The sequence below is a fragment of the Excalfactoria chinensis genome, chromosome 1, assembly GCF_039878825.1.
Source record: "Excalfactoria chinensis isolate bCotChi1 chromosome 1, bCotChi1.hap2, whole genome shotgun sequence".
Lineage (NCBI taxonomy): Eukaryota > Metazoa > Chordata > Aves > Galliformes > Phasianidae > Excalfactoria > Excalfactoria chinensis.
In genome coordinates this window covers 107,736,750-107,756,790 of record NC_092825.1, presented here as the reverse complement: position 1 = coordinate 107,756,790, position 20,041 = coordinate 107,736,750, and the positions used below count along the sequence as shown (strand labels likewise).

The following is a 20,041-nucleotide window of genomic DNA, read 5'->3' as shown; positions in this document are numbered from 1 at the left end:
ACCCTGAGGACTACTAAATAAAAGAAAAGAAAGCAAAACCAACTTTCCCTTTGTATTTTTTGTTGACTGCAATTCAAATTGAGGTTACATGCAACAGCAACTGATGTTGCAATATAAGAATATTTTCGGAAAGCAACAATGATATATATATATCAAAGGGTTGTCAAATAGAATTACAGGTGAAGGAGGTAAACAGAAGAGAATTTATAGAGCTCTGGAAAATATACAGATGAAAATTATGTTTCGTTAGGGTAATTATGGAATTACATGTGGGATTATTTTTTTCCACAAATAAGAAAGAAAAATTAAAAAAAAAAAAGACACACAATTTTGTCTGTACTACATTGTACTAAATTCCAAGAGACTCCAGGAATAGCCTGGTATTTGCAGTCTCCTCAGTATATGGCTCCAACAAAGTACCAAGAGTTTGTCAAAAAGTCTAACACTTGTCTTCTAAATACATATACACAGTGACTCCTCAGACTGCAACTGAAGCCTGGCTATGGAAAATGAGGGATACTATTTAGGATGAGAAGGAAAAGAGTCAGAGTAGGAATCAATATATCATACTGAAACAGACAAACAAAAAACTCTAAAGCTGTGAAATAAAGCTTTTAAAATGAAGCTGAAATGCTTTCACATGCTCCTGCAGGGCATTTAAATTAAATTCTGATTAAGAAATCTGAAGGATTAACTTTTCATTGAATTTGAAGCTTGAGAAACTGTATTGAGAAGAACTGTGTTTCCACTATGGCTAAAAATTGTGATCTAGTTACTCAGTACATAGTATAGATGGAATTTGACTTTCACTTAGCTTTTTTTTTATTCTTGAGACCCATTCTTCATTTCAGGCTAAAAGGCCATTTCTTCTTTAATAAAACAAACGATCAAACTAAAATCAAAAAGTGAACATCAATGCAACACCATAGCTATCAAGCGCTCTAAAGGCATAAAACTTCTGTGTTGAAAGTTCAGTCTCAATACTGCCTTCTAGCATTTATACCTTGAATAGTTATCTAAAAAATGTGCAGATTGTTTCTTTTCTTGAGGACAAAATGTAGCAATTAAAAAACAAGCAAACAAAAAGACTTAAAAGTTTAAAAAAAAGTTCTTCCTCCTTTCATTCCCAAAAACCATCTTGTGAAAAATATCAAATTTTATCATAATCTTCAATTTTCAAAACTCTTATGCAAAAGATTCAGCCTCTTTCCTACATATACGTCCTCATTTAAATATACACTACTTTGAGGGGTGTTTTCAAGAACCTTATAATGGTTTTCAGCCTCTTCTTTAAGAAGAAAATCTACATAATTTTTCTGTCCTTCTATCTAGTTCGCAATTAATATCAGCATCAGAAAAGGCTTGCTTGCTTTTTGTTTAGTCTGCTGTCCACTTGCAGCAGAATTAGACATAACTACCTAACACTCCTTCAGAGCATTTTGATATATATTGTGGATAAATAAGGACATCCAACTTAGACACAGCAGTGAAACAAAAGCTACAGAATACGGAAAAATTATCCTTCTCTATCAGGAAGCAGCTGGCAAGTTTAGAGATGGCTGGAAACAATTGTTAGACTGTAGTCAGCATGAAGCATTGATGTGGAAGAATCTTTCACAGATGAATACAAAGGAAATGGAGACATGTTATGGAGAACAGGAATAATGGATGTAAGACCAAACTCTAGAAAATCAAGCTTTCTTTAGGCCTTCTTGAGTAACAACTTGTTTGATATTGCTGGTAATTGTCACACTGTACATGTGTGGCTGGCAATAGAAGATCAGTGCAGATAATTCAACTGCTAATTTAGGGTTAGACATAGATTTAATGACTATTTACAGATTGAAATAAAAGCATCTCTGGAGTTTTCACCAACTAAACAGATCAAGATTAGAAGCAAGAACCAAGAAAAGGGTGGGAGAGTAAATAAGTAATTTTATCTTACTGAAGGACACATGGCTCCATCTTGTCTGTTCACAGCTGTTATCAAACAGATTAGCAGCAATATGCTGTAGAATTAATCATCTTTTCATTTTCTAGTTCTATTGAAATTGAGGGAGATAATTCCCTATCAGATTCTAAAATACAGTAGATATTTTTAAGTAGAGAAATAGGCTAAGATGAAGTTAAATAACAGCCTACTGGGAGGCCGACTCACATAGTTTAAATGCTCTGAAGTGCTCTACTCTGGTTGCTCAATAACAAGCCATGATATTCTGATGAAATGTACTGCATGGTCTGAATTAAATATATGAGGCAATTATAGATTTAAAATCTGTTTTCCATCATAAATACACATGGGAAGTCTTACATGAATTTGGCAAGAGACTGTACAAAAGACAAATTTCTGTATCTTTCCTGAAGATCAGTGTTCTCCCTCTCTCCTATTGCAACATCAGGAAAGCATGCTGAAGTAGATAAATCATTTCCAAGTTAATGTACTGTTCTACTCTTTGAATTCAAGGGAATGTTTTTAAATGAACAACCACCAGCTACCAACTTTTTCTACTGAGCTTATAGTACTGCATTTCACTTAATTCATCTCAAATTATTTCACTAAAACAGTTGCCTGGATTTGAAAAAAAAAAAAAAAAAAAAAAAAAAAAAATACACCCACTCTGTATAATATATAAACAAAGTAAAACTGAGAGGTAAAAATAATGCACATAACAGAATGTAAGTATATACAATATATGCCAGAAGACTACAAGGAATAAACTTCAAGATTTATGGCTCATTGTACCAGGATGCTTTCCTGTTTTGTTGTACCAATATATCAAGCAAATATTTTCATGCTGAAAAGTATATACATATATATATAATGAACCCTAGAAATCCTACCACCTATGATTAGCTTTTCCTGATATGAATATTACTGAGCACATTTCTCAGCTATTTATTCTTATAGTCAGCTTTCAGGAGTGCTTTAAAATGTGATACAAAAATGTTGCTCCTGATTATCAATTTTCTCCAGGTGAGGAAAGCCTTGAGTATATTGAGGTTTTAGGGAGCTCTGGAGAGAGCTCTAGAGTTTCTCATGCTGACAGTAGAGACAATCTGCACTCAGGAATGCCACCGGCTTGAATGCACTGACTTTGGCAGCATATACCTCTGGAGAAAAATATACGGCTTATGCTGTATCACTGGTGCTGTCACTTCATGTTCTAGCAGTGCTATTCTTGTAAACAAAGTATGCTTCTCCAACAGATATAACATTAGATCACTGCTCTTACACAGTTTTCACCTAGGTGGAAAGTGTAAGTCAGGGTGGTTCAGCCACCAGGAATTTGCCACGTTTTGTCTTACCACAAGCTAGCATCTGAAACAAAGGCACTAGAGGTCAGTCTCATTGACAATGAAGGCTTTTGTTCTAGAACTACGCTGTGCACATTTTCAGAAGGAATCTTGTGTACTACAAATAATTAATGTATCCCAGCTTATGACCTACACACATGAGTTTTATATCTATTGAACAATTATACTGCAGAAAGTTAAGCTTGATTGTTTCAAAAGATGAAAATTCAGGGAAGGGAATAAAGATCAGAAAAAGAAAATTGAAAATAAATAAAAGTAGCAAATACTCATCAGAAAATAAGAAGTCTTGAATACATGAAAGAGAAGAGTAGTTAGACCAAGGAAATTAAAAGAAATCTGCCAACCAAATCCTCTAGCAAATCAAAGGAACTTAAATTCCTTCAGTTTCCCTATGAAATCTTAAGTTTTCCTATGAAAGTATGTTGAATCTAAAACCTCCAAAAGAAGGGAAGTGTTTTTTGAAATGAATTTCTGAACTGTTCTCTTTTATTTTATTGTGGTTTGCAACAATGTCTCTCCATCTGTAGGTAAACTGAATTCTTTTTGGAAGTAGATCAAAAGATGAACTTCATTTACTTAGAACTGCATAATGCATGTGAACAGGCCAAAATGGTACATATAGAAAACTTCCATAATGTATATACTTTAGATGTCAGGTCATAAGCATCCATTTTGGTCAACACATCCATTGCTATTGTCTCGCATTACCTGTTAATGTAAACATAGTTTAACTGGGTATCTTATAACTGAATAACTTCAGCAATTCAGAAAGATATTTCTTTTTTCTCCAGTTAATTTCATCATTAACAACTGTTTCTGAAGATAAAAATAGGGTACAATTGTGAAGACACATTTTTGCTTAGTCTTTTTATTGCTTTCCTACCGGTTATGTTACATGAATATTGACTGCTTCCTGACACAATCTCAGACATAAGATATAAGGTATAAAATTATTTCATTTTGTCAAAAATAACTGCATTGGTTGTTAATATACAGATGGTAGCAAATGTACAGAAGGAATAAGTAAAGGAAAACTCACTCGTGGTGGTGCCTTGGCTGAAGAAGCTGGGGCAGTCCTCACTGGTGAGCAATCTCCAAGAGATGCTGCCTCAGTGGGAGTCAGCCCTTAAATGAGGTCTCAGAGGGGATGGAGTCGAGCTCCACCCCTTCCGGGAGCACAGCTACATCACTCTCACCTGTGCTCCCACAGCTGACCCCATACTTCCCTCAGCTGATTAATCAGAGGTTCAGGCTGTGATTACCAATATCCCATACAATAACTAAAGCATGTCTATATAAAACACTGAAGAAAAGCAAAAGCTCAATGTTTTCCATCTTCATTTCAAAGTACTCTGCTAAAATGGAGAACTATTTATCACAGATCAATTTTCTAGCTCTTTCAGTCACTTTTAGATGATGAAGCCATTATAAAAGAAAAAGAGATGGAGTCTACCTACAGACTAATAAAACTGGGAAAGCCAGGTATGTTAGTTTCATTTTCTTTCAGTCTTTGAAAGCAATCACAAGTGGAAAAAAAATACAAAAACTTATAAAGAATTACTAAAGGAAAAAAATTGATGCAAATAAAAACAGGAATAAAGGACTGTCTTGAAAACTGACCTTTCAGGAAAACAGCCTGAAGATGTGAACAGAATTTACTACCTTTCTTAGGTGGAATTAGTTTAAAAGGTAAATTATCCATAATCATAGCAGGCTTCACATCATAAAAAGTACACTATGCTATTATTGCCTAATAAAGTATGATACAGTAATAGTAGTAAGCTTCTAAAGTGCATACACAGAGTTTTAGTATCTCAAATTTAATTGCTAGGCAGTTATTTGTTGACCTTACAGAGCTTACATTTATCAAATATATATTAGTCTGCCTTCCTTAGTGCTTGGCAAAGTTAATAAATAAATTTATTTTACACTTCAGAGATGTTAGAAGGCAAAAATGAAATAGTTACTCACAGAAATCTCAATAAAAAAGGGGAGTGAAAGATATGATCGTTCAACAAGTGGAAAGACAGTATTAAAATGTAGAAGTTTCTAAGTATTTGCTACAATGATTATGATGAAATGCGAAGAGAGATATCTAAAGAACTTGGTTCTGATAACTGTCCCCTTTGCTGCTCTTGTTTGATGTTTTAACAAGTCATTCACAATAGTCAGACTTTTTGATGTCATGGAACACCTTTGAGTGATGCTAACCCATAATCTGCTAAGAATGAAAGTCAAATGGAAAACAGGATCATAACTTCAGTATCAGGACTATGTAAGCTACAGCAGTCTGCATTACTGGGAAGAGTCATAACCAGACCAACTTGTATATTTGGCTTTTTTTGTTTGTTTTTTTTTTAAGGGTATATATAAATTTTTAGGCACATATTTATGCAAGCATCAATTTAAGCCTACTTCATTATTTCTGAATTTCTTCCCTCAGTCATTGCATTAATAGAAATAAGTAGTGAAGTAAAACAAGTGATCAAGTAATTAGTGAGCAGCAAGCACAGTTTTTTTCCACAAGCATATGTTAAGTACACAAGTAGTACACAAAAGAATGCAGTAATCATATTCTGGCAAATCTAGTCAGAAAAATGTTTGATTTCAAAGTGTGTTCATTGTATTTCTTTCAGTACTATAGCTAACAGTGCTAAAGCAGTTTTTCTAAAACCTGTACCTGATTCACACTTCATCTACTGCTTATGTAAATTTTTTACTTCTTATTATTCTAAATCCTTCTTGCTACATCCCTCAAAAACAATGCAGTGACATAGCAAGTTCCAAAGAGAAAAAACAAAAACGGTTTGCAACATTCCCTGTAACAGAAAGGTGTAGTCAACTACAGCTTCATGAACCACACTATTTGATTAAGTTTTGAACAAAAATGAAAACAAGTAATCTTTTTTTCTTTTTTCTGACTCACATCTTTAATTTGAGTAAGATATCATTTCTTCAAGGAAAAGGATATGGCTGTTCTGATATCTATATTAACACGCAGTTCCACAACAGAAAGAAATGGATACAACAGATGCAATTGTATGAGATATACATATATACATCCTATCATATACAATCTGTAGAATTTAGTTAAGATTACAATGCTAAGTACAATTAACTACTAATTGCTCTATCTCAGATCAAATGTGATTGAAAACATCTCATAAAATCTAACTCAAAAGGTCAGTGCAAATAATTTAATTCATTCCAGACAGTTCAAGTTAATGATTTCTAGATTTTATAGTTACATTTGAATTGACTACAAGTAACACAGGAAAACTAAGAAAATGGTAATTTTCTATAAAAACTATATCATAGAAAAAAAAAAAATTCAAAGGACAGGCAAATCTGAAGAGGAAAATGAACATATCTGAATAACTGTGAAATCTTATTTTGCTTTCTGTAAGTTCAGTAAAATGTAGAAGTAGTCATCAAATGCTTAACACATTTATTACTTCCTTTTCCCCTTACCTGACTCTTCAAACAAGCAAACATTTTGTTTTAAAAATAATTTCTTAGTAATAACATGTTTTTTCCTTTTGATGCTTCAAGTTTTAGGAAATAGTAACTTACTGCAGGATTTCTTAACAAAGAACTTTAAAGAAGCTGTTCACTTCAAACTGAATTAGATTTTTAATGATCACTTTTTTCTACATAATTGTTCATAAATATTTTTATAATGCTGTTGTTTGTCTTGGTAGTTGGACTTACAACTTTTATTTATCTGAATTTAGTGTCTTAATTCAAACCATTTTCTAGGAATGCATCAAGACTGCAGTACTGTATGGGCTCATTCACTTTAGTATACCATAGATGTAGTACATATTATGGGGTGAAGCTACAGCCCCCTCTTGTATCTTTAATGCACAATAATCGTTCCTACAAACATTTGTGCTTTGACGGTTAAGACATTGTTTATAAAAGAATTCATTTTCAAATGTCTAAGCAAATCACTGCAAAGGTAAAGCTATCTTGAAAAATAAACAAATCAAATATGATAAGAACTTTACTGGATGCATCTTTGATTTAATTTTAATTTTTTAAGTAAAACTTTAGTTACATTGGGCTAATTCTTATTTTCACATAAGTCAGATTCAGTGCATCAAATGGAAGAGCTGTACTTAGCAAAACACTGAATTTTATCCACACTCTAGATTTGACAGACCATAAGAGATCATACATTGTAAAAATTTTCAAGTATAATTCAATAAACTACATACCTCGTGTATTTTTGAGAAAGAGGTGGAAAGCAGATTCTCTACTGGTTGACTTGTTTAGAACAGATGCACTGAGATAACAACTGGATTGCTCCTGATCTAAAGAGAAGAAAAACAAAAACAATTCACATTCAGGAAAACTCATTTAGAAGTTAAAAGTGATTTAACAATTTCCCTAACAAGAGAGGGTATAGCTATGACATGGATTTTTTTCTTAAATATAATTGAAATTCAAAACTTCACCTAGAAAACCAAAGATTAAATCATTTCCAGTTAAACATCTAAATTAGTTAAGAAATTATTTTTTAGACACCAAAAACAATTTACATTTTATGAGTCACAATCCTAGTTTGGAATTTTTTGGTGTGTGGAATTGAGATTAATGAACTATCGTGCATGAAATCCTCTCTGGGAAATAAAGTAACTCTTTATATACTATCAATAATACGTGACAGCTATTTTAATACTACTGTGCATATGCCTGTACCAAAACCAATATTGTATATTGCCATGGATATTGGTTTTGATAAGACAGATAAGATAAGACTGTATTCCAAAAAGGAACAAATTTGCCTCACATACCCAACTGCTAATAATCATAGAATCACCAAGGTTGGAAAAGACCTAAAAGATCATCCAGTCCAACCGTTCACCTATTAGCAATAGCTCCCACTAAACCATGTACCTCAACACAATATCCAGTCGTTCCTTGTACACACCCAGGGTCGGTGACTCCACCACCTCCCTGGGCAGTCCATTCCAGTGCCTGACCACCCTTCCTGAGAAGTAATATTTCCTAATGTCCAGCCTGAATTTCCCCTGCCACAGATTGAAACCATTCCGTCTAGTCCTATTGTTGTAACTTTGATATTTTACTTGATCATGGATCTTCCATCTCTGAAGTGACTGTCCTCTAGAAAACAGTTGCAGTTTTCTTTGTGAAACTTTGAAATATATTCAGTCCATTAAAAACATTAAATTGAATTATCCATATCAACTGAAATAAAGTGTTCTAGACATTAACTAGCCACTAGTAATTAGGGAAAATTGCTACAGACTTGAAATCTGAGGTTGTGTTTTCACGTCAGTCTAGGAAAAAGACTGAAATCAAGATATAGGTAGTGTCTGAAACTTCCTCAAAGTAATGGATTACTTTTTCACCGCATTGATTAGCATTTTGGGGTGGCAAATTCATTCTTAACACTAGGAGAAAAAAAAAAAAAAAAAAAAAGCCAACCAAATGAATTAACTATTCCTGCAAATTATGCTAGCACATCTGTATCGCTATGGTATCTACAATATCTGACTTTGTGTATTAAACTATAGCTTGACACCACAAAATTCAACTAAATGTATAAGTCGTTACAGAAATTATTTTCCAGATCATGTAAAGACCAGAAATACTTAACAAAACATTATTTGTGAGATCAGATTTCTCCTTGTTTGAAAAGAAGAAAATTGGTGTTGTGGTAAATATTTATACAAGTAACAAACCACACAATGCACAAACTCTTCTAAAGACAGTATGAATGCTGTCTTACTATGATCAAAATCATGCAAAGAGTATTTACAGGTCACCAGCAGCAACTGAATTAGAAAATTAATATCATTAACATCACAAATTAACCTGATTAACAAATTCAAGACAGCTTTTAGAGGACAAGTATGGGTTTAGTCCCATAAAGATGACAGTATAAACTGATTTTCTCAAAGAAAATTCTTAATAACTCCACAGATCATATGTACTGATTTGTAAAGAAAAATGAAGACTGGAAATTTCTGATGCATAAAAGCCAACATTAGGCTTCCACTAAGCCAGTTGCTTCTACACCATCTCTATTAGTGAAAACCTCCCTGTGACAAGGTGGTGTTCCAGTTAGAAAGATGACCACATTTTCATTAAAAGTTTTGTACAATGCAAGTTCTAATGGCGTCCCTTAGAACAGCACAGTTCAGTGGATTTCAATACTAATGCTTAAGCTCTGTAAAAAAATTTATGAAGAAATTCCATTATGGGAAGTTTGTTCTTTTCTGTTCTTGTGTGAATAGTAGATTAGACTAGCTTTTTTAATAATAATACTTAGTAGGAATAAAGTAGTAAATTGTGCTGTTTGGCACTAGGTTTATACTCAAGCCACACAGCCTGTTTATCATAATCTTTCTTCTTGACATACGAATCAGAATACCAGCTTCCATTCATTACACACTAGAATAAAGCACGATGCACTCAATGATGTGCAGTGGGAAGCTTCATGTCATACATGAAATGCACATCTGTACTTCAGGAAACTACATAATCAGTTAATCAGATCACATAGAGAGGGCTGCATAGCTAGAAATTCATAGAAGTTCTTAAGTGTCTGATCTAAGCTATATATACTAAGCACAAAGGGGAGATGGAATGAGAAGTACAAAAGCTAAACATTTTAGAAGGAAGACTGCATTAGTAATAATGCAAAACGTGTATTATGTTCTCACCTGCTCCCAGGACAATAAGTTGATGAGCAAGAGCAATTAGAAAAAGAGATATTCAAAAAACTAACCAGGGCCCCTCTGGACTGAAAGTCTACCACTCATTGTCAGAAACTGTACCCAGTTTACGTTACAGTCTGTGTCATCATCCATATAATTTATAAAGATCTTGAATAATACAGGCCTCATTATCAGTCCCTCAGGTACAATATTCATGTAGCAGAGGACAATCAAATTGCTGACCATTATCCTTCGAGCTCAGTATTTCAGCAAAGCTTTCAACCTACTCAGCAGCCTAATAATCAAGTCTGGACTTCAACAGCTTCCACATGAGAATGATATAAGTAACTGTCATGGTTTTGTAATTTTTGCTATTGGTATTCCACATCGTAACATCATGTGGAGCTCAAAGAAGAATCACACATTCCAGAGGACCTCACAGTCAGAGAGGGAAATACGTCATGGAAGTGATGCTTGCTCTCTCTCTCACTGCCTGGCAGCAAGTGTGGGTGTGCTTCCAAGCAGCGCACCTTCAATTTCAAAGTTGGCTTCTTGATCTATGGAAACCTCTCTCTTATTTTACTTGATTTATTAGCCTCAATTTCAATACGATTGTATTACAGTGCATTTCAGTATCATAGTGAAATAAGTTTTCCCTCCTTAGATCATTGCCACTGCTCTGCTTGTTTCCTTGAGCCCAGCTCCCATCTCCCTACCCCTTTTCCCTGTCTTCCTTTCCTATTTTTGGAGGCTGGGGAGCCCCTGGGCCTACTGCCCCCCTGTCACAGACATAGATTGATCGAGACATCTCCATGACAGTAACAGAGACAAAAGTCCTATTAAATCATAGTATTTTACACACTGTTCCATTTCACCTGCATAGTCATTTCCATGAGTAAAGCAATCAGGTTAGACATTATTTACAGTTAGCATATCCATTTGGCTATTCCTGATTACCTTCCTGACTTTCATGTGCTTGGAAATGGACTGTAATGGGCTGCATAGAGTACAAGAGGATATGTCTAATTCTAATGACCCTACCAGGGACTGAAGTGAGAATGATCAACCTACTACTTTCCCAGTCTTGCTCCTATCATTTCAAAAAAAAGGAATATTATAACTTTTTCCATTTATTAGGGACATCTCCTGATCAACATGAATTCTCCCTCACAATCACAGTGTCCAACTCTTTCATAACTTTATGAATTTTATCTGGACTTGTGGATTTGAATGCACAAAGCTGCTCTAGATAGTCCATTGCCTGTTGCTTCCCTATAAGCTGCTCACCAACATTTCAAACCACATTAGTACATGTACTAATTGGCATTTGGCAGCAGGTTTTGAGTGCTATTTGTTTTTCAGCTTCAGTTTAGTGACATTTAGTTGTATTACTCTAAAGAAATTTTACAGTATACAGTATATAGATCTAATAACACTAAGACATTGCAGAACTAAGCCTGGGCACCAACAAGAATGCAAATACAGTAAGACTTTTTTGTAAACATATCATGAAATCAAAATGATGGCTCAGAAAATCTTATGCTGAATTCTCAGGAGATCTCTGAGAAGTCTTTTTTATTCTCAGAATCAAAGATCAAATAAATACAGTGACCATGGCAGGCTTGTAAGAGACAATCAGATGTTTATGATTGCTATTGCCAGGAGACTTCACATGCTGGTGATTCTATGAGTTTATTTCACTAGCAGACTGGATTGCTCTCAATTTTCGAATTTGTGATGTAGTTCAAGTTTCTCAAGACTTTGTATTTTTAATTCATATCTCAAAAGCTGTAATTTATTTGAAAGCATGAATTCATTGCAACAAACAAACATGAATCTTCTTTTTTCTTTCTTTTTTTTTTTTTTAAGTTGCATTTCTTCGCTTATTCTATGTACTACAGTCTTCAAATCAGGGCATGACTTTAAAAATCCTCCTTAAAATTTACCTTTGCACAGGTTTAACTTTGATATCTGACAATATCTGTAACAGTGGACACTGAAAGAAGTATCTTTGATTTCTGGCACCTGTTTTCTGATGCTTCTTGTTATACTGGACTAAGTGGAGTTTCAGAAAATCTTCTAAAGCTCTCTGCTTCATCAAAAGGTAATTTTAGTCCTTCATTGTGTAAATTTCAGACATCATGTAGAATTTCTACTTCATTTGAGACATGTCAGTATGGCCAATGACTTCATTATCTTTGTTACTTCTGGACTTTATACTAAAAAGTTTTTTATTTAAAGTATTTATTTAAATTTAAAGTATGCTTAAAGTTTATTTATGTTTACAGTTTATTTAAATTTAAAGTATGTTTAAAATTAGTTCTTAGACATACTTGTTCAAAAGGCCAATTAGAAATAACCTGAAGTATTTTGCTTTTATTAACTTGTTTAGCTAGCTATAATCCAATAAAATATTATAGAAAATAACTGAGGAACGACCAAAATCAAGATACTCAATATTTAGCTTAGACATAGAGCCAAATATGCCTCTGGAGTCTCCTATTGACTAAATTCGACAAGTGTAGTTCAGAATAAACAACCACCTACATGTATACATGAGTGCAGGACACAAGATGTTACAGGTTTATGTTATTTCTCAGCCTAAGCAACATAGGTTACAGAGCTTTCCTGGGTGCATGTGAATGATATACAATATACTTGTTGCCTACAAATAAAATGACATAAATGTAATCCTGTCTCACAGGTACTTTTAATGAAGAAGCTTACCTCTCCCAACTAAAAAACAATACTTTACCTGTTAGCATGACATCTACCAACACATTTTCAGATGTTGGATTTTTGAAAGTTATGATGACAGATGAACCCTGGCCTATGTATGCACTCATGGTAGTTGGTTCCATCAACTGAGGTGGAAGACCAGTCCCCGAAAGGTAAAATATCCATTCTTCAATCTGTGGAGGAAAACTGTGTCATTATTTATTAGATGACCAGTCAAAACTATACTATACACTTAGGCAAACTACTTACTTATTTCTTCTAGTGTTCTATGTCTCTTTTCTGTTTTGAATGTAGTGATTTTTAACACTTTGATTCTTTCTTCTTCCCTAAAACTATAATATACTCTAAGTATTGCTATCTAGTAATCAACTGTATTGCTGAAGACTTTTTATATGGGTCTTTGGGATATGTTCATACCTCCTTTTTGTATTCAACTTTCATGCTAGTCAGGGTTACCACTGTAGTGAATGGAAAGGTGGAGTGATTGCAAAAGGGCAAGTCAAAGCACGTATAATAGAAACTGAAAGGACATTAAATGAGAAGTTTTCTTGAGATGACACAGAATGAAGGGAAGCAATTCATTGATGGAGCAGCAACATAATCTTACTTGAATGATAAGAAAGAATATTAACAACTATATAACAGAGAAACATAAACTGATGGCTTCCTTGGCCACCTTGGCATTTTGCTGGCTCATGTTTAGCCAGCACCTCAAGGGCCTTTTATTTCAGGCAACATTCCTGTTACCCTTCTCCAAGCCTATACCACAGCATGGGTTTTTATGACCCAAGTACAGCACCAGGGATTTAGCCTTGTTAAATGCCATGTGATCAATGAGCAAATCTAGCTCACTGAGAGCCTTCATGCTCTCAAGCAGAATGAAAGTCCTGCTTAACTTTGTACCCTCTATGATATTATTGCTTAAGAAAGATTCATTTGATATAAGAAGAAAAAGGTGTTTCAACCTTAAGGAAAGAAACTTATCAGTAAAAGTCAGCCATGTCAGAGGTATTTTAATAGAAGTAAGGAAAAATAGAAGAAAGCCTGGATTTGTCAAGCTACTGATGAGTATACACTGGCTTATAATTTATACATTTTGCTATCTTACAAAAAAAGCAGTCACAGCAACCACAATTGAATAAATAAATAACTTATAACCATTGTTACAAAATTCTTATTACAAGAGTTATGAAAAGCTACTAATCCAACAATATTTTCCAGGCCCACTGTAAATTTGTGTGAAAAGTCTTGCTCACAGTAAGAAATTCTGCACTGAGGAACAGTGCAAGGATGCACATGTTCCTCTTTTGTGCAGCTGAGATTTAAAAATCAGATTTGAGCTTTGATGCTGAAGGCTCAGGCTCGTGGTCTACAGATAAAAAAGGCTGCGACTTCGATTGGTCTTTATGACTAACAAGCTTTTTGAACCCCATTGTTTCAAGTGCTGAGCCCCTTTCAAACAACACTCTGGAGCTTTGTCTAACTGAGCGCTTATAGAAGGAGGAAAGAAAAAAAAAATAGAAGTCAGTTTGGAAAATAAAAGCAGATAACAAGAAATTCAATAGATTTTAAGATAAGCCTGTTTTGTCTGAACTGCAGTTACTGTTTCCACTCACCCACTGTGTAACAGAGCTCAAGATCATGGATGCTCAGTGCAAGAACTCATGAGGAAAGTAAGTATGTTTGTAAAAAAAAACCCAACAACCTAAAAAGTTAAGCAAATAACAAGACAGGATCTAACCTCATCTTCACTCTAACATTACTTGCTAATATTAAATTCTTTACACTACACCTGAATTCTAGTGATGTGATAAGAGGATTAAAGAAATATATCAGATCTCTGGGCATGAGTTATGTTAAGGCTGACATTTCTGTTGTCCTGGTAAAGTTAAGTTCAGATTTCACAAAATATAGCACAGTGATTAGTGTTAGACTCAGATCCATTTTGTGAAGAGCTCCTTGTGCAATTTCAAACTAGAAACAAATGATAGCAGGTGATACCATAAAGCAGTTTCTCTCAATCCAGACAAGCACAATCAGAAACAGTTAAGGCTTATCCTAAAAGTACTGTCATTAACTGATTTTAGATTAATCAGCTATTCAGCTTTCAGATGGCTTAAGTATCCATTCAGATATATTTAATCAGAGAAGTCAAAAGAGGGAAATCAATGTAGATTACAAGTTGTTTGAGGCATCAACCACTGACAAGAAACATTCTTCAAGTCTTCATTGATAATGGTTGTTATAACTGAAAATATTCACTGTCAGTTATCAGTATAACAATTAGCAATCTACAGTAGTCTAGAACTAATTTAGTAAGAACTGTAGCAGTGAAAATGAATGGAAATTTACAAAATTCAAAAGACTCGGGTACAAACAGAACACAAAAATTTAGATTACTGAAAACATTAAAGGGATCAAGACAAAAGGACTGAGATACCTGGAGATTAGTGATTACGTGAAAGGAGATGCACAGAATGACAAGATTCAAGTGATAGGGGTCAGTTTGCTCCTGAAAGTTTTAAATGAATTATTTGAATGTTTTTTAACATAGAGATAACACTTCTGTGTACCACTACAAATGAGACAAGACAATAGCATTTCATGCTCTTGAACAGGTCTTTAACATACACTGTTCTCAAGAGGACTACTGGCTCTTTGCCTTTATCCTTAATAAGTGTTTAAGAGGAGAGGTCCTGAAAATAAATGTACTAACAGCACCAATGTATAATAATCTCTCTTACAAATGCTTTAGCAGGTAAGAAATTACTACATCATTTCCTTCACTGTTTATTTTCTTCACATAAAAAATGTGCATTTGCTGTATTGCTTAACACACTACTGAAAAGTTCTGGTAGCACTCAAATTGAATAATTCACAGTTCACTATTAAGATATTTGAAGGTCCAAAAAGAATAAAGAGAGGAAGTGGTGTGCACAGGAAATGCTTCACTCAGCTCACGTGAGGAAATATTTATGTAGCTCTCATGTTATCAGTTTTTACTTTTGTTACCAGATGCAATTTTCAGTCACCTAATAGGTCACATTGATGATCCATGTTTCTTAATTGAGTAGTTATTCATTAACAATCAGGAAAATGCATGGAGAAAAAAAATAAATAAATAAAAATGCCAACTCTCCTAAGATGCTCAAAATAAAAAATATTTTCAACCAGCCTGAAAGGATGAAGTGTCAGGTGTGTGACCTTTAAAAGTTCACATCAGACTGAAACAATTCAAAGTTTTGGAAACACATCAAGAAATTTAATTTCAGAGGCTATAATGCAAAGAAATGCCACTGTCATGTCACTAAATACAGACAAACTATGTAATTACCAAGAAAGCTAGTAATAGTATTCATTACAAATTCAAGCTCCTAGTCCATTAACTCAAATTCTAAAACTGTAAACAGAACATCTTTGCATTTGCTCTTTCATTATGCATCCAGCAATAAAATTTCAACTTGACCTTCAGACTGAAACCTTTACTGACATGCCTGTTAAAAATATCATCTATTCTGAATTCCATGTGTTGTGAGCAGCAAATATAGTATCATACCTGAGAACATTTGAAGGTTATTGATGCGTTGTGATTTCCTCTTCCTAGGGCAGATGGATAGAATTGCACAGGTACTTCAGTGGTGGAATGAGGAGCGACAATTAACTGAACAAATGTGAGAAAGAAGTAAATGAAAGGAGGAAAGAATAAATTATTTTGAGTCCGTTTCTGTTTTGTGCTTTGTATTGACAGTGTTGTTGTTTATGTAATTAATGTGTTCTACCAGATGCATTCTCTACTTTCAGCATACACTGGCTACTAAAGTAGCATGTGTACTGCAGTAAACAATCTTAGTGGCAGTCACCGCACGTTCATTTATTTCCCAGAAACTGCAGAGCTGGTGTTACTGATTGCTCCAAGGTCATGGATAGCGGCTCTCACAAATACCAGTCGAACATGGCTTCAGTATCTGAGCATACTGATGATGCTAAAAGGTTATCTCATTGACCTCCAAAAACAAATTGCCTTTTAGGGCAAATACATGTCAGATTTCAATAAACTAGTGCTTTGCCTCTCTTCCTCTTGCCTTAATCTAAACTAATATTGGAAATGAAGTTTCTAGTTTTCCTCTGAAGTACACCAATTGAGTCCCAGTTGCATATGGAAAAGGTAAGTAGCTGAGTACAGTGGGGTCATAAATGTTTTGATGAACTAGATAAGAAGTATAAGAATAGACTCATGAATAATAAAAATGCTGATGCATTGACACAACAACTGGTTACAATCAATGAATTCACAACATCTGTGTCTATGTTTTGTAATAAAAAAGTCCTGTTGGTTTGTTTTTTTTTTTGACATCACACATGTTTAAATGTCTGTAAATAAAAAGACATAAAAGACATTCAACTTGAATGGTTATAAAATGAGTATAGTTTACAAGTAATAAAGGTCAAAACATCACTTTACAATGGCTAGTGCCGAAAAGCCCTTTTATAAAGGAAATATCATGCCTGGAAGAATAGGCCACCAACCAGCACTGAACACGGGTTACTAAAACAAAGGCTTCCACCAGCAGCCCCAACCCACTGCACCTACAAGCAGTAAGTAGAGCCATAATAGGGATAGAGTTTGGGGTTGCCTGTGGTCCCAGGGTTCCTGGACACTTTCATAGCTCCCAGGCCAAGCCAGGGCCCCTGGTGGGTGAGGTGGGCGTCAACCTCTTCTCTCATGTAACTGGTGATAATACTAGAAGGAATGTCTTCATGCTGCACCAGGGGAGGTTAAGGTTGGATATGAGGAAATACTGCTTCTCTGAATGAGTTGTTGGGCAGTGGAATGGGCTGCCCAGGGAGGTGGAGGAGTCACCAACCCTGGAGGTGTTCAAGGAACATTTGGACGCTATGTTGAGGGACACGGTTTAGTGAGCAGGGAGAAGTGTGATCTCTTGGCCTGAGGCAGAAGCCCTTGATGAAGTTTCTGCTGCTCTTCCTCACTGCCTATAGCTCTCTCTCACTTCAGAGACAGACTTGGGCAGTTCTAATTTTACAGTTTCCACTGCATGATAACCAGGGTTTCTGGAACTATAAGCTCATGCATCCAACAGGCAGTATGATGTTCACTGCATAGGCCCACACCTAGTCCACTGTCATAGCATCTGCACTTCCCATGAGGGGAGATCAGTGCTACTGCATGGCCCACAACTTATAAAACCTCACATGTCCAGTAGGTGGATGATAACTTTAAAGCCCATTTGTCATCAGCAAACAACCGATGACTATCACTTCTGCAAATCTTCTGTGTTACTTGAAGCAACAGGCCTCAAGGAAAGACACTTCACACAGATCATCCACATCTGTATCTGTCCAGGGTTCATTTAGAAGCTCATCATCTAACAGGAGCCTGAACAGCTCATTTTGCAATGAGTTCCTGGGCACATTCAGTACCCAGAATTATTTTCTTGAGATGAAACTTTTTGTTTTGTTTCTAGGTTAGCTCCTATCTATGCTGTCTAAACCAATCAGCCCTATTTATCAAATGCAAACTTACAAATGAAGAAAGAATATTGATGAGTACCTCCTCCAAGATACTTCTGAAGGAAATGAAAAAGCACAGTAATAACAGGTTGTTACAGTGTGAAAATACATGATTAAATACATGATTAAATTTAAACTGTAATTTTTAAACAGTAATTTCGCTAGGAGATGTATATTATTTGGAATATTAACTCCCTCACACACATGAAAACAGATTGGAATCCCATTTTTAATAAGCATTAAATGTTAGATGCTGGAATTGAATTCATGTGCTCTAGAGAAAGAGAAGACAGACAGTAGGAAAGAAACCTAAAAACCAGCAGCCCAGTGAGAGTTTCCCCAGAAACTCATAATGTCCAATAATAAAAAACAAGTTAGGGATTTTGCTGCAAACTTATAGAAGTTCACTTCTGTTCCAATATTTGGAGAATATGTATGTATAAAGTATGTATAAAGTACATATAAAGATATTAAGCTAACCTGTACAGGATAAGGCTGAAAAGAAAAGAGGAAAACAAAACAAAACAAAACAAAAAACACATTAAAGTACATTAAAGTTAAATAATAAATTGTATTTTATTTATTCTTTTTTTCCACGTGGAGGAGTTCAGTGACACACTGTTGCTTCACATGCAGTTCTATGTCAGACACCATTGTGTCTGCTGCCACCTCTAATTCAACAACAAAATGAAATGGAATACCAGTGGGAATGTTCAACCCTTACTGCTGTACCTCCAACATTTGCCTTTGATGCAGTGGGACAACATTATAAAATAAGAGGCATTTCTTTCAGAGCAGCTCCCATTTATTTATTACTGAATATTCTATTAGAAAGTAAAAAGATAAAATAAAATAAACTGCTGCTGTTAGTGTTGAATTTCTTTTCCTAAACAATGCAGTGCAGTTACTGGTGATATGCAAATCTCTAGTAATAAATTAGGAGACCTGAATAGAGAATCTATTACTTTTTAATTTCCTGGACAAGGTCACATGCAATCTGCATGAACAAAAAGTCACTATAATTAAATCTACTCCACTTCTTAGGCCAGTGACCTAAATATGACATGTATAATTCTCCTAGATGATTAATAGAGTTTTCATCCATTATGCTTCTTAGTCATTACTTCCTATGTCAAATGATGAAATGATTATTAATACCACATGTCAAGACTGACATAATATTTGAAAATGTGTTAATAACCATGACATAAGAGATGGACTAAAATAAGCACTTCACATACTATGTATGCAAAACATATGCAATTCAATAATTATGATTCTCTTTAGCTGTTGTTGTTAAGGCAACTATATGTGACACCAAAAGCTGATCATTTTCCAAAAACCAAAAAGTACATATTATGGCTTTAATGTATCACTCTTCTTTTTCTAAAAAAATCAATTTGCTTCCTTCTCAGCTTTATTTTAGGCATTAATGTCTGATTCCTGTGACCCTTATATAGGTTTGCACAAAAGTACCTGGTGTATTTATTCTCTGTATCATCTTCTTTATAGACAGAATACTTATGTCTAAAACAGGAATAATTGCCATTTCTATCCTACCACAGAGTGTTCTTTCAGTTTCTTTTTTTCTCAATAAATTCTCTATATTCACATGCTAGTAAGAAGTTCCCCATATTCCCTTGCTACATTTTCCAAACCTGTCTTTCCTTTTCTCATCTCCTCATCAAACAAAGAATATAAATTTAATATTCAGAGAGTTCTGTGAAAGACTTATTTCTTTCCTTTGGCTTATTCATTACTACATGTCT

The 20,041-nt window shown here is 34.6% G+C and overlaps 1 protein-coding gene across 1 annotated transcript in view; it reads right to left on the bottom strand.

Annotated features, from left to right (window-relative positions):
* Window positions 1-20,041, bottom strand: part of CFAP47 (cilia and flagella associated protein 47) — a 221,468-nt gene that overhangs the window by 46,132 nt on the left and 155,295 nt on the right. Inside the window, exons 55-57 of the mRNA XM_072339839.1 lie at window positions 16,300-16,404; window positions 12,760-12,916; window positions 7,536-7,631 (exon numbers count right to left, since the gene is read on the bottom strand). Of these exons, the coding sequence (XP_072195940.1) occupies window positions 7,536-7,631; window positions 12,760-12,916; window positions 16,300-16,404 (358 nt within the window). The remainder of the gene's footprint in view (window positions 1-7,535; window positions 7,632-12,759; window positions 12,917-16,299; window positions 16,405-20,041) is intronic.